This window comes from Chiloscyllium plagiosum, chromosome 17 (assembly GCF_004010195.1).
Source record: "Chiloscyllium plagiosum isolate BGI_BamShark_2017 chromosome 17, ASM401019v2, whole genome shotgun sequence".
Taxonomy (NCBI): domain Eukaryota; kingdom Metazoa; phylum Chordata; class Chondrichthyes; order Orectolobiformes; family Hemiscylliidae; genus Chiloscyllium; species Chiloscyllium plagiosum.
Genome location: NC_057726.1, coordinates 65,811,981 through 65,838,414, shown reverse-complemented (window position 1 = coordinate 65,838,414; position 26,434 = coordinate 65,811,981). Strand labels below are relative to the sequence as shown.

General features: G+C 40.3%; 1 protein-coding gene across 1 annotated transcript in view; it reads left to right on the top strand.

Moving 5' to 3' along the window:
• Positions 1-25,202, top strand: part of sf3b3 (splicing factor 3b, subunit 3) — a 57,098-nt gene extending 31,896 nt beyond the window's left edge. The window contains exons 13-27 of the mRNA XM_043707353.1: positions 1,320-1,471; positions 2,534-2,689; positions 4,131-4,286; positions 5,701-5,844; positions 6,938-7,060; positions 7,844-7,998; positions 11,658-11,832; positions 12,145-12,350; positions 12,868-13,024; positions 15,732-15,857; positions 17,852-18,064; positions 20,154-20,252; positions 21,587-21,730; positions 22,532-22,636; positions 24,728-25,202. Coding sequence (XP_043563288.1) covers positions 1,320-1,471; positions 2,534-2,689; positions 4,131-4,286; positions 5,701-5,844; positions 6,938-7,060; positions 7,844-7,998; positions 11,658-11,832; positions 12,145-12,350; positions 12,868-13,024; positions 15,732-15,857; positions 17,852-18,064; positions 20,154-20,252; positions 21,587-21,730; positions 22,532-22,636; positions 24,728-24,868 — 2,252 coding nt within the window. The 3' untranslated portion in view covers positions 24,869-25,202. The remainder of the gene's footprint in view (positions 1-1,319; positions 1,472-2,533; positions 2,690-4,130; positions 4,287-5,700; positions 5,845-6,937; positions 7,061-7,843; positions 7,999-11,657; positions 11,833-12,144; positions 12,351-12,867; positions 13,025-15,731; positions 15,858-17,851; positions 18,065-20,153; positions 20,253-21,586; positions 21,731-22,531; positions 22,637-24,727) is intronic.
• Positions 25,203-26,434: the final 1,232 nt, after the last annotated feature.

Genomic DNA, 26,434 nt, shown 5'->3' with positions numbered 1-26,434 from the left:
TCAAGGTCTGTCTTTGAAACCAAATTTTATCATAGAATCCCTACAGTGTGGAAACAGGCCCTTTGGCCCAAAAGGTCCACCCCGATCCTCTGAACAGTATCCCACCCAAACCCATTCCCTATTACTCTACATTTACCCGTGACTAACACACCTGACTTACACATCCATGAACACTATGGGCGATTTAGAATGGCCAGATCACCTAACCCACACATCTTTGGGTTGTGGGAGGAAACTGGAGCAAACCCGCACAGACACTGGGAGAATGCAACTCCACACAAGACTGTCACCAAAGGCTGGAATCGAACCTGGGTCCCCAGTGCTGCAAAGCAGCTGTGCTAACCACTTAGCCACAGTGCTGCCCCATATGATACTGGCATTGAGTGAGAATAATACCAATTAGTTGCAACAGGGCATAGATAGATAGCAGAATTGGCAGACAAATGACATGTAATTTCATACATGGTAATGTGAGGTGATGAATTTTAGCAGAAGAGATAGGAAGTGGTAATAGAGTTAATGGCACAGTTGTAAATGTATACATGGGGGGCAAAGACCTGAGGTCTCATGAGTATAGAGCTTTGAAAGTGAGAAGGCATTATTGAACCTTGGATTGCAAAATTTATGTTGATCTTTTATCAAGCTCTGAGTGGGCCTCAACTAAATTAGATTAGAATTCCTACAGTATGGAACCAGGCCCTCAATGTGTCCAGTTATCATCATCCTACTGAAGGAAGAATGTGATGTTTCTTGTGAGGGTGCAGCAAAGATGTACCAGAATGGTTCTAGGGATAAAGGAATTTAGCTACAAGTTTAGGTTAGAGAAACCTCCTATCGAGCAAAAGAGAGTGAAGGGAGACTTGATAGAGGTGAACAAGGTAGTGACAGGTTTAGATAAGATAGACAAAAGCTGTTCCTGTTATCTGATGATACAAGGACTGGGGCCCAGATTTAACGTTTTGGATAAGAGATGCTGGGGGAAAGTGAGCAAGAACTTATTTTATGCGGCAAGTGGTAATGACCTGCATTCACTTCTCTTAAGGGTGGTGGAATTGGAGACCATGCATGATTTCAAAAGGAATCCGATAGGTACTTGAAGGCAATACATTTGCAGGGCTGAGGGTGGAGTGAGGAATGGGATTGACTGAATTGCTGTATAGAGATCTATTTTGAACTTTTGGTCTGAATGGAAACCTGTGTTCTGTAATGGCCATTCAAGGCTTTTAAACTCTTTTAAAACTCATGCCAATAATGCACTTTATAACAGCACTGAATGTTAACCTGCAAGTGTATTTTGCACCTTTTTTGTGTGTGTTTAGATGAGTATGATGCATACATCATTGTGTCTTTCGTGAACGCCACGCTGGTACTGTCTATTGGTGAGACCGTAGAGGAAGTGACAGACTCTGGATTTCTGGGTACAACCCCCACACTGTCCTGTTCCTTGCTTGGTGAGGATGCACTGGTCCAGGTAGGGGGATAGAAATTGACTGATTCATTGAAATACCACATTAAGCTATATTTGAGCTCTCACTGCTTAGTATTTAAATTTCTTCTCTTGCCTGTAAAGACAATCTTGTTAATGCACTGCTTGGATTCCTGAAAGAATTCCTTTATTGCTGTGATAAGTTGAATGTAATGGGTGCACCAATTTGTAAAACTTGTGTACACGGTGCATTTTTTTCTAAGTCTTTAGTAGTTAGTTGTGACCTGAACACTGGCACAATTTCAGTTCACAATAGTTACTTGATGACTTCAATAGCTTGTGCAATTTAAATTTTGCATACTTATCTGCCTTTATTTTAAATCAGTTTTACAGTTTGTCTCTTGAAGCATTTAATATGTAATTTATTTGGGCCGTTATTCTTTGAAAATAGCACCAGGAGGTGCAAAGATGCTGTTTTAAGGAGAAGTCTCAACGAAGAAAACTTCTTGAGAGATCACTTCATCGGTCATTTCAAATTGTTGCTCTCTCTTCTGCCAGCACTGACTAACCAAGTAACCACTAGTGGTTGACAACCCAAAATTGTGGCAATTTTTGTTTGGTTCTAAAGTCTTCACTATACAAGTATTATATTCATGATGCTGTGGGTACTAAAGATTTAATGAAAGTGAAAGGTTTACCCCGTGGTGGAATTGTAGCTTCACAGTGCTGTTTGGGTATTTTGCTGAAATGTGTGATGCTCTGTGTCATAATTGGAGGACATACAGAGCATTATGTGGTTTAACCGCTAATGGAATGTTTGCCTTTATTTTGAGAAGTCTGAATACTATAAGCGCTGTTTCTAAAGCATGAATCTTCTATAATGTGGGGTTGTGCAAGAACGCAACCATTACTTTCAAGAACTACCTTGCTGTGATTGCTTGTCCAACAGAGGAGGTAGAAGGGTTAAGAATACATTTCTTAATGTATAAATTTACTGCAGTTTAGGTCCCAAGGCTTTTATAAATTGGGGATCTAGATTAAACTGAGAGTAAACATATGTGTTGTAATGTAGTCCAAGAAAAATCTGGCTCTGTTTGTAATTTTTAGGTGTATCCAGATGGGATCCGTCATATCCGTGCTGATAAGAGAGTCAATGAGTGGAAGACCCCTGGAAAAAAGACAATTGTGAAATGTGCTGTGAATCAGCGCCAGGTGGTGATTGCTCTGACAGGCGGGGAACTGGTCTACTTTGAGATGGATCCGGTGAGTAAGGAGTTAATAGGCATAGAGTCAAATAGAGTTGGAAGTTTTTGTTTTTTCTAAAATGGTGAGTGTCTCCATGAACATCTTATTTTCTTTTAGATGTTATCCTTTTTGAAGTGTGTGACCTCCTTACAGGTTGATGTAAGTGCTTCCCCAGTGCCCCATAGAAGGTTCCAGAGACTCAACTCATTGATCTGGGATTCTTGTTGACCTGAAACAAACTGACATTATTCAAATCTGGCTTCTAGTGATTTCAAGATTCATTTTTGGAAAGGCAGAATGCTTACAAAGCATTGATTTGGATTATATTAGACAATAAAACAAATTTAATTTTGCAGGCAGAAGAAGATGATGGAAGGAGGAGGTCGGTGAGCAGAATTTAAGCATGGTTAGTAAGTTTGTGGATGACACCACATTTGGTGGTGTAGTGGACAGCGAGTACAATGGGATCTTGATCAGCTAGACCAATGGGCTCAGGAGTGGCAGATGGAGTTTAATTTAGATAAATGTGACATGTTACGTTTTGGTTGAAAAATCGGGGCAGGACATGCATAGTTAATGGTGGGGCACTGGGGAGTGTTGTTGAACAGAGAGACCTAGGTGTGTAGGTTCATAGTTTCTTTCTAAGTGGTGATGCAGGTAGACAAGGGTAGTGAAGAAGGTGTTTGGCACACTTGACTGCATTACTCAGAGCATTGAGTATAGGAGTTGGGATGACATGTTGCAGCCATACAGGGCAAGAATGAGGCCACTTTGGGAGTCCTGCATACAATTCTGGTCTTCCTGCCATGGGAATGATACTATTAACTCAAAGATTTACAAGGATGTTACTGGACTGGAGAATTTGAATTATAAAGAAAGGCTGGGTAGACTGGGAGTTTTGTTTACCTCTGGAGTGTAGGAGGTAGAGGGGTAGCCTTTAAAGGTGAATAAAATCATGAGAGACAGACAAGGTTAATAACAAAGGTGTTTTCCGTGGGGTAAGGGAGTTCAAAAGTATAGAACATAGATTTAAAGTGAAAGGGAAAAGATTTACAGGGGGCTGGAGGATCAGTTTTTTTCCCACACAGATGTTCGTATGTGGTAGATGCAGATACAGTTTCAACAGTTAAAAGATATCTAGGCAAGTAAATGAATAAGAGGTTTGAAAGGATATGGACCAAATGCAGGCAAATGTAACTAGTTTAATTTGGGAAACCTGATCAGCATGGACGAGTTGAATCAAAGGGTCTGTTTCTGTGCTGTATGACTCTCTTTACATTTTCAGATTAAATTCTATCTGAATAGTTGTTTTAGTATTTGATCGTTTATTTTAGTATTTGAGAGTTAATTTTACAACCATAGTTATGTTCCTGCAGTGTGCTGCTATACTAACCTCTCCTTGCATAGGATTATGCATCAGATCTTTCTGATGTTAATATTTACAAAATTTTGTTTGTAGTCTGGACAACTGAATGAGTACACTGAACGGAAAGAGATGTCAACTGATGTGGTCTGCATGAGTTTAGCAAATGTCCCTCCAGGGGAGCAGCGTTCTCGATTTCTGGCTGTTGGGCTCGTGGACAACACTGTCAGAATCATTTCTCTGGACCCTTCGGTAAGTTTCTTTTGCCCAGTTGCTTTTTTGGTAAAGCTGGTTAGATGTATTGGATAGTAGTCGTTATTGCAATGTTACTAACTCCTTCCATGTTTCTAAGTTCTGTAAACTGTCTTTCTGTTCTTCGGGTGTGATCGTTACCAGCAAAGCCAGCTTTTAATTTTCCTTGGGAAGGTGGTAATGAGCTTCCTACTTAAATTGCTGTAGCTCAAATGGTGTAGGTTACAGGCAATGCTCTTTGGGAGGGAGTTCTGGATTATGATCCAGTGACAAAGGATTGCAACATTATCCAGGTCAGAATGATGTGTAGCTTGGAGGGATGCTAGTTTTCCCATTCACTTGCCGTCCTTGTCTAAATGGTAGAGTTTGCATGGTTGGAAAGTGCTTCGTTCAAGCTCATCTTTGATTGAGGCCTTTGATTGAGACAACTGTCAAAGTTGAATCTGGTATTTTGTGAAATGTTGAGCTTGAGAAGTTGCGAGAAATAAAAGTCTGTCCATGTTGAAGTCTGATGAGTGTGGTATGCTTTCCAGTAAGCTGATCTTGAGTGCTTTCTTCCAGTTTGTAGGTTTAGCACTTCAGTCACCTGCACATTTTGAATCTGCAAGTTGACTAATAACCCTACGAGAGTCAGAATGATTGCAGTATCAGGACAGGGTTCTACTTCGAGCTTTCATTTATATTACTGTATTTCTGCCACTAAATATCAAAATTCTAGATATCTGGAAACAAACTACACTGCTCATCTTGGTTTTCCTTTAGAGAACTGTTAATTTACTTATTATCTTCTGATGTATTGGTGCACCAAAAACCTTCTAATTAATACCTTCTGGTCACTACTGTCCAGCTTTGACCTTCCATCATGATTTCTTAAATAGATCTGTCAAGCAATATTTTGAATTAATTTTCTGCTCTCTCTTCACTGAGCTTGATGCGCATTTTAGTGTTATTGTGTACCTGAAGGTGAGAACATCAACGATATAGTGAACTGTTGTTTTTCACCCCTCTTCTGTCATTGAGCCTAGTCACCATTATATCCTCAAAACTGTTTTGTGCAACAGACAGGCTGCACACAACGGACATTTCCAGTAAGATGTGCGTGTGCCCTCGCATACAGTATTAAAAGGATCATGCAGTGCAACAAATGAACTGTGCACAACAAAGAAAATGAAAGCTTTGCCACTTATCTCATTAGCCTGTAATGTTGCATTCAGTCTCTCTCTGAAGTTTAAACATTTGTACAAACAGCCAGTTTATAATATATCAGAAACTTTCCAAATGTAAGGAATATTTTACAGTCCTGATTCCACAGACCAGGGATTGAATCTGAGTTTTTTCTGTTCCATGTTGCTAATACCATGCCAATTATCCCATTTAAGGAGCTCTTTTAACCTTGTATTCTTGTCATTCTCAGGACTGCCTGCAGCCTCTCAGTATGCAAGCTCTTCCCGCACAGCCTGAATCTCTCTGTATAGTTGAGATGGGGGGTGCAGAGAAACAGGATGAACTGGGAGAAAAGGGTTCCATCGGTTTTTTGTACTTAAACATTGGGCTACAGGTGAGTAAGACCAATACCTATGTGGGTCACAGAATGTTACTTTGCATGAATTATGTAACATTCTCAGTTTGAGAACCCCTAGGAACAGGTTTTTGTATGTAATCCAGGGTTGTATTCAATCCTCAATGTGTGATTATATTCACCACAGTTTATCATTCACTAAGAGATCTTGATATGCTGATGTTAAGAGGAGAAGTCTTCTAGTCTGTCAGTGATTGCTGCTACCAACAAAAAAGACCCAAGATGTGAATCCAGTTTCTTATAATTTAACACTTAAAGGCTCTTCTGTGATAAGGGAGGACTGAGGAAATGTGATAGGTTAATTGGAAAGACGATGTTTCCACTTCTAGGGCATCCAAAACTATGGATCTTAAATCTAAAAAGCACCAGTAATTCCTGCAAGGAATTGATGAGGACTGCCTTTAATTCATGTGGTGAATCCTGTATTACGCGAAGTAATTGAGGTGTCTAGTTTAGATTAGATAGTGTGGAAACAGGCCCTTCGGCCCAACAAGTCCAGTTGATATTAGGTAAGTGAACGTGTGACAAAGGAATTCAAGGATACGTTGAGAGGGTGCACGGAAGTGGAGAACTCTATTGTGGATAAATATGGGTTGACCACTTGTGCCAAATGGAATGTTCCTGTATTGTTAATTCTGTGCAAGGTTCTGCTCTGCAGATTCAAACAATACAAAAATATCCACTGAATTTAGGGGTATTCAACTCCTTAATTCAATTGTGGACTAGTACCAGAAATCCACGTGAATGTCTTATTGACTCTTGGATTATCCCTCTTCTCAACTGTGGACCAAATCCCTGGCATTTGCTCCATGGGGTGTGATATGATTGAAATCAGGGTCAACACTATCTTAAGTGTCTGGTCTGTGTACCTGGTTTATATTGCACTGTGACTGGATTCACTGCAGCTTAATGCTTGTCAAGGAAGGGTCTGCTTCAATTATGCAAGTTGCATCAATGCAAAACTGAGATACGATTTCCAGGCATGCTGCTGCATTTTTGTGTGACTTGTTCCTAGCTATGCTTGGTTTCCTGGTGTGGTATAGTTTTTAAGATTTTCCTGCGGTTATTTCAGAACGGAGTATTATTAAGGACAGTATTGGACCCAGTCACTGGAGACTTGTCAGATACAAGGACCCGATATCTCGGATCGCGACCTGTCAAGCTTTTCAGGGTTAGGATGCAGGGACAAGAAGCGGTGAGTTTATACAGTTACATTTCCAATCTTCACAAACTAATGAGTTGGACAGTAATGAGATGAAACTGCAAGTGTTGCCTGCCAACATCCCTGCCAGGGGTATCACTGATGGTGTAACCTTAAAACTTTTCTTAAGTATTGTCAAAAATCTAATTGTGGATCTTGCAGCTGGAAGGAAGTTGCTTGGAATGAGTGGGAAAATTGACTTTTATCACCTGCATCACTCTTTCTTCCTTTGGATCAAACTTTCCACAAAATTTGATTGTGTTCACTTTTTTTACTTCTGTCACTTTTCCTTTGCATTACTTGAAGGGTTTCATCCTAGATCCAAGGTACCTCACTGTTTTGAATGTGCCAGCAGCTGAAAGCATCACTTATCCACATGCCCTTGGAAAGTAATTTCTGTACTCCCTGGTGTACCTTTGTCTAGATTTGCTTTTGCTTTTAAATTTGCAGGCCAGAAAGACAATTTTACTAAATTTGGGTCCCAGGAACAATTCTAAAATATGTAATCTTAAATTCTTATAACGGTAAAGTGCAGAAACCGTAGTAATGTTACAGAATCTCCAGAGATATTGCAGTTTCAAGTCCAACGATGTCATCAACCTTCAATCTTCAAAAGTGAACTTTAAAATGATGATGCATTTTGTCCGTGTTTCACATGAAAACATGATTACTACAATGTTTCTGATTTAAAGTTGGCTTTGTTGCTGATTTGGAGCAATGCTTCGTCATTGGTATTTATTAGTTTAAATTCTATACTTGCTTCCTTTACCCATGTAGGTTTTGGCCATGTCAAGTAGGTCCTGGTTGAGCTACTCGTACCAGTCTCGTTTCCACCTGACACCTCTGTCCTATGAAACTCTCGAGTATGCGTCTGGCTTTGCCTCGGAGCAGTGTCCTGAGGGTATTGTGGCAATCTCCACCAACACACTGAGGTAGGTGTTTCAGCACAATTCCACAGTGGTTTATAAGCTAGAAGTTGGAGATAATTTGTTAGAGAGGTATCAGACTGCAGAACAAGCTGTAGGTAGCAAACTATCCGCCAGTCATTTGACATAGAGAAGGTGTTAGGATTAGTTAAGATTACAATAGAATACTAAGAAAGTCAGGATGTTGGCTCTGCTTGCCAGGTTAAGTGAATGAGCAAAGGTTTGGAGATGGAATAAATTGTGGCACTAAGAATTCGAAGTCTTTCATATTTAAATAGAAATTGCAGGACTTAAATAGAAATTGCAAGGTCAGAAGGATCTGGGTTCCTGGTACATGAATCTGCTTGCAGGTGCAGCAGTGATTAGGAAGGCATCGCGACTTGTTATTCATTGTAAGGAAATAGGATGTAAAACCAGGGGAGTTCTTAAGCACTTCAGGGTATGCAAAATCACATCTGATGTACAGTTTTGGGGACTCTATTTGTAAAAACAATGTATTTGCATTGGTATTGGCTGCAATCTTTCAAGAAGGTAGCTCACCATCACCTTTCCCATGGCAATTAATGATGGGCAATAAATGCTGACCCAGCCAGACATGCCCATATCACTTGAACAGATTTTTAAAAAGGCAGTTCAGAAGTGGTTCACTTGATTATTCCTAGGAGAAAGGAGACTGGATCTTTAAGTTTATTCAAGGCTGAGCAGGTTGAATTTTTATAGACAAGAGAGTCACAGGTTTTGTGGAGAGTAGACAGGGAAGAGCTGGGAATATAACCAGATCAGCCAGAAGTCATACAGCACAGAAGAAGCTCCTCAGCACACCAAGTCTGCGCTGATCTATCTACACAAATTCCACTTTCCAGCACCTGACCATAGCCCTGAATGTTTTGACATTTCAAGTGCCCATCCACGTACTACTAAAAAGATTGTGAGGTTTCCCACCACCTCACAGGCAGTGCATTCTAGATTCCCACAACATTCTGGTTGAACGGTTTTTTTTTCCTCGCATCCCCTTTGAATCTCCTGCCTTCCACCTTAAATTATGCCTCTTTTTTATTGACCCTTATCTAAGGGGAACAGCTGATTTTTGTCCATGTCCATCATAGCCTTAACACACTGTTGAGGATTAGGATGAAAATATTTGCTGTTATCGATCCGAATTAAAGAAAATGGCTCCTGCCACACAAGCCTTGAGTTATTGACTGTTTATTTCATGAGCTCACGGGAAGAGACAAGTTGACCACGATGGTCACAAGTCACTCCCAACGAGATACAGAGAGTTGCTTGGTTATACAGGTTACAATCATCTAACAATTAGCAAACTATTAATTGAACCATAGTGAGTAAGTTGGCTATCGGCCCGGTCACTAGCCCCAGTCATGTAGCTGTCTGGATGGTACTAGTTAGTATTTGATGAGCAATGTTAGTATAACAATAGATTCTTGTAAAAGAAGAGCATTGCCATGCTGGGAAAGAGTTCACTAATTGGTGCTAGTACAGCTACAAGGTCGGCCATCTCACGGAGCCTGGGAACATACAAGCAGACACTAATATGAAAATAAAATGGATTCCAGGCTTTTAATATCTAACAAAATGGCTGTTTGAGTTATAACACATCTCCCCCACACACCCAATTGGGTCTTCCCTCAGCCTTCTCTACTTGAAAGAAAACCACCTGACCCTATCCAGCTTATCTTCAGAGCTAAAATGCTCCATGCCAGGAGACATCCTCGTGAATCTCCTCTGCACCCACTCCAATGCAATTAGATGCTTTCCATAGTGAGACCACCAGAACAACACATTGTGCTCCAGCTGTGGCCTAACCAAAGATTTGTAAAGCTCCCAACTGCCACAACTGATAAAGGCAGCTGTCCTGTATTCCATCTGAATTGCTGTGTTTACCTGTGCCATTTTTGGGGATCTGTGAACAAGCCATCAGGATCCCTCTGTTACTCTGAACTTCGAATGTCCTGCCATTCGTTGAGTATTCTTTTGATACTTCTTCCAAAGTGCATTCTGTCACTTTTCAGGGTTAAATTCAATCTATGCATCTGACCAACCTGTGGCTATGTTCCTGTAACGTAAGAAGATTTCCTTCTCTATTAACCACCTGATCCTTCGAGCCTGCTCTGCTATTTAGTATGATCATGGCTGAACTTCTATCTCTAAGCCATAATCCTGCTTTCACCACATACCCTTTGAATATATTCAGTGTCTTGGTGTTCACAGTCTTATGTGGTCAAGAATACCATAGATTCAGGCTTACCCTCTACCCTGGGAGTGGTTCCAGAATCTCCAACCAGGAGAAACATTTTCCCTGCATCTAGTCTGTTCAACCCTATTAGAATTTCTTTTGTTTTAATCAAATCCTCTCTTATCCTTCTAAACTCGAGTGAATACAGGCCCAGTTGTACTGCTGCCCAGTTGTACTCTTAGTCCTGCTGCTCCAGTCTCAACCTAGTGCATCTCTGCTGCACTTTCACTCTGGCAGGTATATCCTTTCTTAGGTAGGGAGACCAAAATTGCATGTGGTAGAAACACTTTAAGGCTAGGCAAAAGGTGCTTGACTTGTCAGTGATAACTGTAGCTAATCAAAGAAAAACTGGCAAGTTTAGATGTTCTGATTGTGAATGCATGTCTGTAGCAATCATGTTATATATTATGAATTTCTGATGCATGCTGAAGGAGCTCTTTTACCTGTACTAATACACTAGATTATTTAGTAAGATGGATGCCTTGAACCAGTAGCAATTTAAGAAGCTGTATAAGGAATTGGCAGCATTTCCATTGCCAAAAATTTCTTGAAGGAATGGATCAACTTGGAAGCATCTGTTAGTTGAATCTCAGGGATTGCTCCCTTACCTTTTTCTTTAATTCATGTCCTAGATAATTGCATTCAGATCCATGGCCAGTCTTTTGTCACATGATAATCGGGAGTCTGTGGACAGGTTAGGACAGGAGGAGTACAATCAAATGCAGTGATTTAGACGTGAAAAGAAATGGCAGGTGATATTTGGTTTTGGTATCGTATCAGCACAGAACGAAATATGCATAACTTTTAACATGATGATACACTCAGTCCGTGTTTCACCTGATATCTTGTGATTACTGCAATGTTTCTGATTAAAAGTTGGCAAATTTCTGTTCTGTTCTTGATTTTGTTTCATTGACCATGTAGGTTTTGGCCATGTCCAGCAAGTTGTGGCTGAGCTACACTTAAAACCAATCCCCATTCTCACCTGACTGCTCAGCACATACTATGCTATGTCCTAGTGTGAGGAGTTTTATCAAAGATCCCCTGAAAATACAGGTCGACGATGTCTCCCACATTCACTCAATCAAATCATATTTGTTAGACCTGATACACTTCTCCAGAAGCGTGTTGTGATTGCCTGTCCCTTTTAACAGTGAATCTAAAGGTCATCTACTTTATCTCCTACATGGCTCATACTTGTGGCAACATTAGTTTATTTACATGCTTATTCATCGAGGGAATGGTGCAAAAATCAGATTCCTTAAAGTAAGATTAATTCTCAGTGTTTTGGTGCAACTCCGTAAATCAGCTTAACCCTTCTTCAAGGGCTTTTAAGTTGATGTCTAGTTGTAATGGCATAAAAGTGGATTAATGAGCTGCAAGGTTTCCTTTTTTTTAAATTTCTTTCCAGAATCTTAGCCCTTGAGAAGCTGGGAGCGGTATTCAATCAAGTTTCCTTCCCTCTGCAGTATACCCCGAGGAAGTTTGTTATTCACCCAGAAAGCAACAACATCATCGCCATTGAGACTGATCATAACGCCTACACAGAAGCCACCAAAGCCCAGCGCAAACAGCAGATGGCTGAGGTAACTTGTTAGACATTGATATGGCTGCAAAGGGAATTCCATAAAACACAAAAACCAAATTGAAATGCTAATTTTTATTAATGGCATGTGCAGAGAGGTGTAACCTGATGCTAATGTCAACAAGAACGTTGCCCCTCTTCTTCTTACAACAATGTGGTAGTTTAAGAGTACTTGGAATGTAACTAACATGCTTTACACATTGACGTGTCAGTGTGAAAAAAATGCTGGGTGTGTGCATCTTTTAACATTGATAGGTTAGCAATATCAACATGCCATTATGATATTAATGCTTCACTTTTATCTGTTGTTAAGGAAATGGTGGAAGCAGCTGGAGAGGACGAGCGAGAGTTGGCAGCAGAGATGGCAGCTGCCTTCCTGAACGAGAACTTGCCTGAATCCATTTTTGGATCCCCAAAGGCAGGGAGTGGGCAATGGGCATCTGTTGTTCGAATAATGAACCCCATCCAAGGCAATGTGTATGATCAGATCCAGTTGGAACAAAACGAAGCAGCATTCAGGTAGGACATGTTTTAACAGAAGACCTATAATGATAAACTGCAAATGCTTTTAAGTTCTGAGACCTATGGATTTTATTGAACAAAATCAAGAGTTTTTAATTCCACCAGGTAAAAATTACCTACTCGGTTAATATCCATCTATAGCAGTGAATTGTACTGATTGATATAGACTGTGATCTGTGTGAAAATCAGCTTGTTTTAATATAAACCTTTGCATCCTTGGGCATCAGTCGCTAGCAAGTTTATTAACGGCAAGACATTTCATAAAATATGAGCCTCCTGAACCATTTCCTAAGCCTCTGACACAGAGTCAACCATTAGGGAAGCCTGTAACATTGATACAAGAAACACATTTTCACAACAAATGTGGTGGGGTAAAACTGGTGTGGTGTTGAATATTTTGACTTATTCTCGAATGTGGCTTGTATTTTACCTGCATGCTTGTTTGAACAGTTTATGTGTAGGGCATTTGTTGAAGTCTGTAGGCTGTACTAACATGGATGTATTGTGTTTCCAGTATTGCTGTTTGTAAGTTTGGGAATGGTGGTGATGATTGGTACGTGCTGGTAGGGGTTGGCAAGGACCTAATTCTCAATCCTCGCTCAGTTGGAGGCGGATATATTTACACCTACAAACTTATAAACAGCGGAGAGAAGCTAGAGTTCGTGCACAAGGTCAGTATTGGAACCTTTAGGAGAGTTGGCTGATTTTGGATTGCTGAAACATTTTATATTGTTTCCTGGTTTCCTGTGTGCATGTACAGTGATCTGAACACAGCTGCAAAAGCTGCCACTGTCTCTTCCAATGTATTTGGTTTTTGTAGAGGTTTTCCAACTTACTCCCCTTTGTCTCCATATCGTAGCTCACTCAGTGGTAATTCTTAATGTGCAAGTCTAATGTGTGTAGATCACACGAATGGAGATTGCAGTTTTCACAACTGAGCTTAAATGTCTGCATTGACTTACTCCTGGCTGATAATGTAGATCAGGAAGCCAGTTGTAGCACCACCTACTGCTATCTGCGTGAAATCAACTAATTACATGGACAAATCAGACTTGTGGTCTGTGGTTGCACTAAAGTTTGCCTTTCAGATGGTGAGCTACGCCACTCCCATTAGATCTCCTTTGGTTCCTGCTAACCTGGCTGAATAAATTTTAATTGCATGATTTCCTTTTAAACTCCAGATAACTGACACTTGTGTTAAACAAAATCAGTAATTTGTACAACAAAAAGATGGGGATCTTGATGGCAAACCATTACAGTGGATACGCACAGATAAACCCCACTATACTTGATTGTATCCCACAGTTTTAAAAGGGCAACATTTAAGTTTTGGGTTTTTAAATCAAAGTAAGTTCATGTATTTTAGAAGGCCTGAGGTGAGATGACGGCCTTTGACATCAAACACAATTGATCAAGGAATCTGAGTAAAACTGAGAACTGGAAAAATGCTCTGCTAATTGTAGTCATACTTGGCATAAAGGAAGATGGTTGTAGTTGTTGGAGGACAGTCATCTCAACTCCAAGATGTCTCTGTAGGAGTTCCTCAGGGTTGTGTCCTCGGCCCCACCTTTTCCAGCTGCTTCGTCGGTGACCTCCCCTCCATCATAATATCAGAAGTGGATAGTGCTTGCTGATAACTACTCGATGGTTGGGCAATTTCCCAAACACTGAAGTAGTCCAATCCCAAACGCAGCAAAGCCTGGGCAATATTCAAGCTTGAGCTGACAGGATGTCAAGTAACATTTGCACCAGACAAATGCCACGCAATAACCATCCCCAACAAGAGAGAATCTAACCATTGTTCTTTAACATGCAATAGCATCACCATTATGGAATTAACTTACTAAATCCATTGACCAAGCCTGTCCTCCTACATGGCACAAGTCAGGCGTGTGATGGAATACTCCCTACTTGCGCAGTTGGTTAGAGCCCTGACAACACTCAAGTTTGAACAATCCAGAACAAAGTGGACCTATTTCATTAACACTGCAACCTCAAATGTTTATTCCCTCCACTACTAATGCTCAGTAGCAGCAGTGTGTACTTCCAATGGCACTGAGTCAAAGTCCCCCTGTGTCCCTAACATATATAGACCATCCTCAGCAGCATTCCGGTTTTACATACACCAAATGGACTGCAACAGTTCAAGAAGCCAGTGATGCCCACAACCAGTGAGTGAATAACAATCATTAATTTTCATTACACATCAAAGTGACTTTTCCAATTTGTTACCTGGTTTTGATCGTTGAGGATTTCATACTAAATATTCTGCAAGCTGCTTAGACCAGGGCCTTCCCCTCATGATGTTTTGAGCATAGGAAAGTAAAAACATACTTTGAGAATCAGATTTGTAATTAGAAAGCTGCCTGAGTGAGATGTTGCCTAGAGTAGGTTGAATGCAGGAAGTTAGATACAAGTTACTTAGTCATCTTGTCTGACTTGGTAGTAGTTAGCATGTTGCCTCATCTCACTGTGCCAGGGACCCGGGTTCACTTCCAGCCTCTGGCACCTGTCAGCGTGGAGTTTGCATGTGCTTCCCGTATCTACTTGGGTTTCCTCCCACAGTCCAAAGATGTGCACATTAGATGGATTGGCCATGCTAAATTGCTCCATAGTGTCCATAGATGTGTAGGCTAGGTGGATTAGCTATGGGAATTGAGGTTACAGGATATGGTGGGGGAGACTGTTAGGATACTCTTCGGAGAGTCACATCGAACTCGATGGGCCGAATGGCCGCTTTCTGCACTGTAGTGATCCTATTCTATGATTCTACTGATGCCAGTAAACACAGTATGTTCTTTTTGTTACAGTATGAACCAAGTTGTATTGATTGTAATCAATGGTCCTGGCCATAACCTGTTACTCTGTTCGTTCTGTGAAATATAGCAGATTAGTGGTGTTTGTATGTGTGATCTTTAAGCAAATATTTTGTCAACCTGCCTACTGAAAGATGGGACAGGTGAGTTTAAGACTACAACTGAAAGAAGTGAATATCTGGTTCAGATCACAACCCTAGGTTGTGATATTGTTAAATATTGGACATGATGCACATATTGCAAAATGCTTAGAACTATTACAGGGTGACTGACACTGATATATTTGAGAGAATATTTAAGCCAGACCTGATACTTAAATGAGGCCTGTGGTTCCACTGCACTGCGTCAGAGTCTATCATTCAATTTTTATAGCACTGACATTAAGCACAGGATATACCAAACTTATGAATCTTTATTGGAATTTATGGTATGAGTCCAAGACAAACATTTTAAACCTGTAGAATTTGACATTTAAACAACTTGTTTGTTTGTCTTTTTCTGTACTGTTTCCTGCAACTCCCACCTTCTCCCAACCCCAACCGCCAAATCCCTCCAAAAACAGACATCCATTGAAGATGTTCCAACAGCCATTGCTCCTTTTCAAGGCCGTGTTCTGGTTGGATTGGGGAAACTCCTGCGCATCTATGATCTAGGGAAGAAGAAGCTGCTGAGGAAATGTGAAAATAAGGTAGAGTGATTGATGCTTTTGCAGGTTATGGGTTTTTATGTTTGCATTTGAAACTGATGTTGCAGTTGGTTCACTTGTTTATGGTATTACAGAGGAACCTCAATTTTCCAAATATCGGATTATCCGAAGGGGATCTCAAGGTCCCAAAAGAAACATTATGTCAAAGAGCTGTTTCAGCCCTGATCGTTTCTTTTGTTTACAGGTATAATGATGAACTCTGCTCACTGAAATGCTGCAGAGAACAGTCTTGGACAGTCCAGGCACTGTTTCGAAATGACTGACTTCCTGCCCCCTCTCTCCCCGCCCCACTCTTTCCCTGGAGTTGTACATGGGGGTGAACCCTAAACCCCTCTTTTCCCAGATAATCTCTCCAACATTGTCCTGAACAGGGCAGAGGTGGAACCTGTCAAAACATTGCAGTAAAAAGTTGCGTGCGCTATTTGGAGACTTACCCCACAAAGGCAGCAGCAGTCTTACTGTTGGTGTCCAGTCCGGCTGCCCCAGAGGAGGGGGCAGACGGGGGGCACTGTTGGATGGGATTGGGGCAGGTAGGGGCAGATCAGGTTGGGAGCGGGCGGGAGGTCGGGGTGGGACTGGACGGGGTTGGGAGCAAGCAGAAAGGGGCTTTTGCCTAGTCTCCTGAACGGGAAATAGACTTCACAGAATACCCCTAGTCCCAGAGGAAATCAGTTAACCGAATAATCAGTTATCCGAATGATAGTACCCGCCCATCTCGATCGGGTAATCTACGTTCCTCTGTATTGTGCAGTACACCTAAGTACTGTTCTTACAGTGATGGAAGTACACAGGTGAAAATATTCCACCATAGAAAAGAAGGTATGCTCCATTTGTGATACCTTGGACATTGCTGGAGGGAATTTTGACAATCTATCATGATTGCTAGAGCAAGTGTTGGAGGAAGAGAAACCAACAGATGTTCCAGACACTTGCAGAGATTCAAACACTTGCATGGTAAAATGTAGAAGATGCTTACTGATACCACAAACGCTGGCAAATTTGGGACTATGGGCAGTCTTCCTTTCATCAAGCCCTTAGAATGTGGGGCATGTTGCAAAGTGTCTGGAACTGCTGCTGAAGCAGAATTTCTGGACAGTAACTTCTCCTTGCAGCCTCCTTCCTTTCTGCCTGCATGTCCGCGTGAGGTCACATACACTGACCAACATATAATAAGAAGGTACCAATGGGTTTTGTGGAAAGCAAGTCTAACAGTGCCAACAGTAACACAAACTGCTCAAATGTTTGGAACTGAATGATTTGCTGTCTCTGGATAGAAACTGTGGACATTGGGTGAAGAACTCCTTGCTTTATCTGAAATTCTTTACAGTGCAAACACTAACCCTTTTTGAACATAAGGGTAACATGCAAAAAAATGTGGATAATCATCCCTAAATTACATTAAGTTAGTTAGATAGTTTTGCAGCAACGTTTTGGAAATACAGTGGGTCTGAATGTTAGCCTCTGCAGTTAGGGAGATTTGTTTCCTTTTGGGGGAAAAGTCAGTAAGAGCTGTTTTGTGTTTTAATGGGTTGCTCCAGCAGAGACAGCAGCCTGCCCTTTTTTTTAAAGCAGCTATGCAATGTTCTAACCTGGAAAATTGGAGTATGGGTTTGACCAGGCCATTGTCTACCAATAAACTTGCAGTGAATGGGTCCTTTTTCCATCTCTTAATCTAGTTGCAGAGGCAGAGCTCTGCATATAAGACTTGAACATGTGAATGCAATTTGTTGCTTCTGTTTGCTCAAATCTCCAAGGAGATCTGGGTGTTGGAAGATGGATATAGATTGTGTGCTTAAAAAACTCACTATTTCTGTCCAATATTGCAAGTCAAAAGTGTACAGGAAAGTAGGAAAAACTGGTATCAGGAGATTCCTCAAAAATGCATTGCAGCAATAACAAAGCTGTTCAAAATTCCATACACAATTGCATTGGGAAAATAACGTACCCTATAAATTTCTGTGGTTTACTTTCTTCAGCATATTCCAAATTTCATAGTGGCGATCCACACCATTGGACACAGAGTCATTGTCTCCGATGTACAGGAGAGCTTCTTCTGGATTCGTTACAAACGCAATGAGAACCAGCTGATTATTTTCGCTGATGACACATTACCCCGCTGGATCACCACAGCTTGTCTGCTGGACTATGAAACAATGGCTGGTGCTGATAAATTTGGCAATATCAGTGTGGTAAGTACTTATCCTCGCAAACCTGTGTTATTGGCAGTGACATATTTAAGGCTTGATTCTCTGGTAGACCTGCTGACAGGAGAGAAATATAGTAATAGAGTGACCTGGTTAAAGAACTTTTATTACTATTCATTCTTGGGAGGTGAACATTACTGAGAAGGTTTGCATCTTAGTGCTAATCCATTCATAGAAGAGGCTGGGACACTGGCTGTAAGTTATGATTTGATTAAATATAGGCTTTGATTTGACTGGACTGGCCCACCTTCTAATTTGGCACAAGACTACTTTTAATAGTAAAGAGGCTGTCTTCGTGGGATGTGTTTTTATTTGGGTTTCAATCGCAAAATTGCTGTTGAATTGAACAACTTGCGAGGCTGTTTCAGGGGACAATTAAGAGGCACATTGCTGGTGTATCTGCATGTATAGACCAGACCAAGCAAGGACAGCAGTTTCCTTCCCTAATGAACAAAAGTGAATATATGGTTTGTTTTTTGACGGTCAGTGATTACCATTACTGGGACTAGCTTTCAATTCCAGAGTTAACAATTGAATTTAAATTTCACCAGCTGCTGTGTTGGGATTTGAAACTGTGTCCCCAGAATATTAATTTGGGTCTCAGGATTGGTAATCCAGTGACATTGCTAATGCATTACTTTTTCCTGGTGCCAAGGGCACTTCTAGATGATCTATCTAGGTTTATTATTCAATCTTTCTGAGAAACTAGGTCATTTCAGAGAGCAGTCAGTCAGGTTGCTGTGGGTCTGGAGTTGCATGTGGTCGAGACTCAGGTCAGGATGGCTGATTTCCTAACCTGAATGACATTAGTGAATCAGAAAGGTTTTATTTTAATAACCTGCAGTTACTGATGCTCAATTCAATTATTTCTGATTGATTAAACAATTGGATTTAAATGTATCTACATACTGTGGCGGGATTTGAATTCCTGTCTTCAAAACATTAGTTTAGTTTCTGGACTGCTGGTTCAGAAACATTACCACCCTGCTATCATTCTCATAACGAGGGTTTTCTAGAGACTTTCCAGGAGCTGTGATTATTGAAGGGAGCAAGTAAATGATGAACCATGCCTAGCTTGCTCAGCTGTTAAGAATCCAATTTGTTTTGGTGCTATGGGAAAAAAAAGAAAACACCTTAGTTAGCCTGATCTGTTATAAAAGCACCAGAGCTTTCCTATCAGGGCAAAGGTTACGTGTGTCCAACTCCTTCATTCAAACAAAAATCTTCTCGATCCACAGAAACCTTTGGGTTCTGAGGTGTTAGGCATCTGTCAGACTAAACAGCTGGTTAGCTTATTGGCTTGCAACTGGCTTATTGTGATTTGAGCATGTCAGCTGTCTCCCACATCTAAATGTACATTGTTCTACCTGAGGATGGCTATCTTGGCTTGGGCATATTGTTTTGGAAAAGTTCTTTTCTTGCAAGATGCTACACGAAAGTATATTTAAGTGCTGATAGCTGAAGGGCTGAATGGTCCCCTTCTGTACTGTGTCATTTCTATGGTTCTGTTGCTAAATATTATCACTGTCATCCAAAGTCTATAAGTGATAATCTCAGCACAGAAAAATCTGCTATTTTGCTTACTTTTACTTTAAAATTCCATACAAATCTTTTGAACTTGTATCAGTTGTAGAAATCATTGAGATTTCCAATCCAAATCTCTGGCTTGTCTAGAGCTGTGCACAGATGTGCGTATTTGTGAAAGGCACATTTTTATACAGTTGATGATTTCTGCAGGACTTTTACAGTGAATGAACACAGATGTTTCTGCTTGAAATAACATGTCACCAGCAACTTTGCTACATTAATGAAAATGGGGAAATATTTTAAACATGGGGTCCCCCCCACCCCTCACTCAATCGGGACTTAAACCAGTTGGAAGTAAATGTCAATATAACATATGGCAGTGGTCACTGGTTCACTCCTCTTTTGCAATTGACACAACATTTACTTAGATTATGCACATTTGCTGAACTGTGAAATGTTCCAGTCAGTATACCTAGTCCTGTGCCTTATTTTTTTGATAAAGTGCTATAGTAACATACAGGAACTTGTAATCTTGTGACTGTTGCAGGTGAGATTGCCTCCAAACACCAGTGATGATGTTGATGAGGATCCCACTGGGAACAAAGCATTGTGGGATAGAGGTCTACTTAATGGAGCTTCCCAGAAGGTAAGAGAATATTATTCAGAATACAGGCAATTACATCTAGTGATTTCTGGGCATAGGCCTGCAGCAGTATGTCTGAGTAAGAAGCACTGGACAGCAGCTGTGGAAAGTGAGAAGAAACCTCTGATGCATTTAATAAGATCTGAGCAGAATGAAAGTTTCCCATTCCTCACAGGATAAGGAGAAGAAGCCACTTACTGTTTCTATAACCCATGCTGACACGATGGAGACTTGCTGCTTATTCACATTTTACCCTGCTTAGGCAATTTAGACAGCCATGTGAAATTAGTTTGATGTGATAAAATCCTTTTGCTCATGAGAATTCACCTTATGAATTTTAGTTTGCAATAGGTATTTGTATACATTCGTACTTACAGGATAAAATTACTCAGTCTTAGTTCTTGGGTTCAAATCGAACACCTGTCCTGGCATCAGGGTCATTGCACCATATCGGTATAAAATGTGAATAGAGCTTGGTTACTTTGCCATAGCATGAGATAGGGGATTAAGGACCAAGATGTTTATTTGAACACATTCCTTGCTACGCTACTTGTTAACTGGGCTAATAGGAAAAAGTAAAATGAATGGAACTGTGAATAGCTTGGGTCAACATTAAAAATTAACGAGGCCATCTCCAAATGCAGATGCATGTGAACTGAAAATTATTATGAGGCTGCATGCAGTGCAGCCATGGAAATGTGGCACCAGATACTTGTATCATACGCTGATCTTACAGTGTTTGGTGATGTAATTTTGTTTCTCTCTTTCCCTCTTGTTGCTACTCCTTGGGGGGATAAGTCAGTAATGTGAGTGTTACCTTTCTGTTATTTTGGAATCAATCAAACAAATCACTTAAGCCACCAAATTTCAGGGTTGTACCAATCTGCTTTTTTCAGATTGTGGATTTGTTAGCACAATTTTGTCCTATCGCTACCAGTACTAGACTTATAATCATTCATATCACTGTAGGATTCTTACATTATCATGACCCATATTTGGAAGGTTATTTGAACTGCTGGATTTTTCTTATACTTTGAAATGAGCATGTTATCATCCACCTGTATTCTTTCTTGATGCTTCTGGACAGATATCCTGTTGACTGGGTTTTTGGAGTTGCTTCAGTAACTGGCTGCCTGAAGGCAGACCACTCATCCATTATCTCAATTAATTATTGTCTCTGAAAATTACCAAAAGCTGGAGTATGAGGAATCATAGAAATCAGTATTTGGGCTGGTCTCAGTGTAAAGTGGGTTACTTGCAAATTTTCAGTGTGGCATCAGTGTCCAAGTAAGAGGAGGCAGTCTTTGTGTAATTGTGATTTTGTGTTCTTTGTTCAGGCTGAGATCATTGTTAATTATCATGTGGGAGAGTCAGTCCTTTCATTACAGAAGACCACGTTAATTCCTGGTGGTTCAGAATCACTTGTGTATACAACCTTGTCTGGAGGCATTGGGATCCTAGTTCCATTCACATCACATGAGGTGGGTCAGATACTGTTATCAGTTGCTTTTCTTTAGAGTTTTCATCGGAGATCATTGTTTGTTTGAAGTTGAGGTTTCAGTCCACTTACTGATCTTGACAATGAAGACCACTGCTGGGATACAGTTTCAAGTAAAATTATTGATAAACGTAAATAATTCTCACCAGTCTTGTCTGGGCATACACAATATCATCCAGTAGCAAATTTTTCTTAAAAGGCAGTCAGCAGCAATCATGCTGCTGACTGCCTCCCGACCTGAGGAGTACCACAAGCCACTTCTCTAGATGAGACTACCTTACCCAGCTCAAACCAGACACCTTCCAGGCATGTGTGTCTCTGTTCCATATCCCTGTTAGGAAATAAACCACAGTTTCTCTGTGTAGCCAATTGTAAATTGCACTATTTGCTAATTTTTGATTTTAGTTTGTTTAAATGCGTCAGATTCCAGGGTTGTTGTATTTCAATATATCTTGTGAATAAACTGAGTGAGAGCTTCTGCTCTGAAGGCTGCAACTCTATCTTGACCACCCAAGTAACAAGCAGTGGGTTAAAATAAATGCTGTCCAAATTCAATGTGTAAATAAATCCATTTAGAATGAGTCAGCTCCTGCTCTCAGCAGTAGACTTGGCATGCTGACTCTTGTAACTCATTGCTTTTTGGTGGTAGTGGTTGTTTTCTTTTACACGTCTGGAATGATGGTAAAACACCACCTTGATATTAAGCGAAGGGCATTTGGTGATGTAGATCATGTTTCATGCTTTTTGTTTGTAAACTAAGATTGATCTGTCTCTTTTTCCACAGGACCATGATTTCTTCCAACACCTGGAGATGCACATGAGATCAGAACACCCTCCACTGTGTGGTCGTGACCACCTTAGTTTCCGCTGTTACTACTTCCCCGTGAAGGTAGGTGTTTTTGCTGGTAGTACTCACTTTGGATTGAATAAGGACACAGCTGTTTCATTCTGCAGCAACTTTGCCAGTAAAAGTTTTAAAGTAACACTGTCTGCTGTGTAGCAGTAAAGTGTCAGATTCAGCTCTTAATTGGCCAATGTCCAGAGTTTTTTTTTCTGAAGTGTGCAGGTGTTCACCTTGTGACCAAGTAATTAAATACATGTCCTCATTCATTTACATAGATTTTACTGAAAATCTTTCTTTAACATTTAACCATCAATAAAGGTCAAAAATAGCTCTTTGCAAACCCATAACCCCATACAAAATCAAAGCAACACAGTGCAATGATGAGAAAATAGAAGTGCATATGATATTGGATTGTTAGAACTTTGTCAGCTGAATTGCCAGACTACTGTGTGAGTCATGGGCTGGATCTTGAAAGTACCTGCTGCAATCATTGAAAAGCACATCTTAGTATTTTTGTGATTACATCAAGAAGTGCATACTTGTGTTGATATGCATTCAGTGCGACAAAGGTATAGGTCAGTAACTATACACACATGGACAAAAATGGAGTATGAGTTTGAGGAATTTAACAATCCTGTGTCTTATCACGACACCATAGGGTGGTATTAAGAGTTTCTGCTCCATTAAGAACTGCAACATTTTCATTCTGTGCATCTGTTGTGCACCTCCTACAAGTTAAGAACTCTATGGATTGCTGCCATTTGTATCATCGTAATTTGATTTAATTATGTTGAATTGTTTTTTTTCCACAAACGTTTTATCGCATTGTGTCCTACCCAGCCCCTAATGGTGAGTTGACTGCTGAATTATGGTTCATGTTTGCTGTCTTCACTGAAGACTTGTATGGGCACACACGAGTATATTCATGACAGGAACTGGAGAAACAACAGAAGTCAGCGTTTCTGCTGTTGTTTTGATTTCTGCTGATTTTAGATCACCTCTGGAAGTCCTGTTTTTCAGTGTTAACAGGCTTAATGTCTATCCATTCATCATGATTGAGTTAAATCCACTCATCTGTATGTTTGCCATTTGGGATTTTGTGACTGTGTTCCCAGCCCAATTGCATGTAGGGCCACTAAGCCCAATCCCTTATGTGCAATTAGTTAACTAAGTGAGGACCACGTGGTTCTATGTGGGCCTGTCCAGTGAAAATGGCTTTTTAGGTGCATGTACTTCAGCGCTTAACAATAATCAGTAAAACCTTTTCTCTCCCTGTTGTGGTTGCTTTTCCCCCACAAATAAATTGACAAGTGAGCAGATGGTATGAGACCATTCACAGAGCAATCAAGCTGGAAAACTACACACATCAGGTGCAAAATATATTTTACAAAGATTCAAAACTCACTGTTTCATTTTTAAGAAAACATTAATACCTAGAAGAGCCTCCCCTCCTTGCGCAGGTTTTGTCCATAGGGCATTGTATAATTGTTGCAATTGCTGAGAGCTCTAATTGCAAGGATTGAAAGAAAATGTATCCTTTTCAAATTCAATCAGTTTGTGACAGATTTGTTGTTGGACCATTGATTGAAGCCAGCACTGTGGCATGTGTATTGGCACAGTCATAATATAAGTAGTTTGATTACAGTTAAGGATGTCCCTAATTGGTTTTTCCTTTTCCCTCCTCCATATCCCCCTTTTTCATTCGGATCAGACTAATTGACCACATGAGAATAGGTACTTCTTATAAAGGAGTTTGTGCCTTTGAGGATTAACGATCTGTTTTGTGTCTGGCTAAATCTTTCAAGTGTCTACAGATTTTTTTTTCTCTTGTGGCATAATTTTAAATTGGAACAGTGTGTAACAGATGTAGATAACTAGGACAGCAGAACTGGGCAACTCCACATGGAGTCATTCATTTTCTACAAGGACTAACTCATTGGAAGGTGAGTGATGTGTAAATGGAAAAAGAACGACCTTTCCTTGTTCTTTGTAGTGTTGAACTTTGGTTTAAATTTGAAATCTACAACAAAACTTCAGATGAAATTGTGTTCTTTTTCAAGTCCACAGTCTTTACATAATAAAGATGGAACTGCTCAAGGTAGCTAATATGTGTGTATGTGTTTGCTTCTCCTCTAGAATGTAATTGATGGCGACCTGTGTGAACAGTTCAACTCAATGGATCCCATAAAACAGAAAAGTGTGGCAGAGGAACTGGACAGAACACCTGCTGAGGTGTCCAAAAAACTGGAAGACATCCGAACACGTTATGCATTTTAGAACCATGTACACAATCTGTCCCTTGGAAACATATGGCGCTTCACTTTTACGTGCAATGATGGCATTGCACAATGCCAGGAAGTGCATGTAGCAGAGTGTGGTTCACTCAGAAAAGCAACTTTCACTGTTTGAAAGGGCTGGAACTTTCTCTTGTAAATATAGTTTTGTACATTAAAATGTTTAAAGGTTTTGTTGGGAGGGAGGGTTAGGGCATGCATAGAACATTTTTTGCAGGGGCTTTTGAGAGACACTGTGTGAATAGCACCCTTTTGTTTAAAAGGAGAGTTGCTTTTCCATTTGAGAGTACAGCAGAATAAAGTCCTCGTTTTAATAAGTCTAATGTTTCCTTTGTCTCACTTTCAAGCTGCAAATCAATTTCTAATTGCAAAGATCCCTGGTCTGAAGTGTTGAACAGGAAAGTGACATGTTAGCTGTGTTGGCACAGCTGGAAGTCCATCACAGCATTTCTGCAAAGGTATAATGAGAGGAGAAAAAGCTTCAGGATGCTGAATATTTTATATCCTTCATTTGTAGAAACATGTTTAATCACCTGAAATCTTCAAGAGCAAGTTCTCTAGTTCAGTGACCCCACAGTTTAATTAAATTGCAATAAGAAAAGGCATTCTTGGCTTTTTCTTTCTTCCTAATCACTCAATGTCTCTCCTTCGTCAACCAAGTCTCGAGGTGGATTGTGAAACGAAGGCTACTCCCTGAGTTGGGATCAGAGACACACTGGGCCAGGCATGGCTCATTTACACTCTTCACTTGTTCTATACTGGGAAGGGGCACATCAGGTACGTAGGAGCCAAATATTCAGTAGGGCAACAACGTGCCACTCATTTGTTGATTTTGTTTTTAAAGCTTTGAAGACCCATATTTATAGAAGTTTATTTCCATAAACTTAATTAGTCACTCATTCATATTTAACAGTACTATCAGTTCTGTAATGTGCATTTCTTCAACACAAATTGGCTATAACAACATTGAAGAATTTCGACCATTATTTGTAGAACGCAAACTTTCCTTACCTGTATTAGCTATACAGCGATTCCATCCCATTGGTTTAAATGGTGCTGCTGTTATGTGACTTTCTTATAACACTAAATTGTATTGGAATGGAACTACTGCGTTCTATCAGAGTAGACTGTACTGACTGCCAAATCAGTAATTTGGAGAATCACCAGTAGCCCGTCCATGTGTATGAGTGAGCACAGTTCCAGCAGGAATGCTCACGTTTCTTTGTCTCGTTATCCTTCCCTACTGCCTCAAATATTAATTGGAAATCAGACTTAGAACATTCACGTTGACAGCCACCAGGTAAATTAAGTACTCCATCCACACAATAATAATGTAGCTATGTTATGATGGTGTAAGGGGTACTGTACCTTTAAAAGGGTTAAAAGCGCCAAGTATACTAAATAAGGTAACATTGTAACATTTGGTCGAATAGCTACATTTGCTGCATTGCCTGGAGGCAACAAATTCGAATTCTGCCAATGAGTTTAAATTGTACCCCAAAATACCAACCTTCAATCAAGTTTGAACTTTGGTTCCTTAGTATATTGA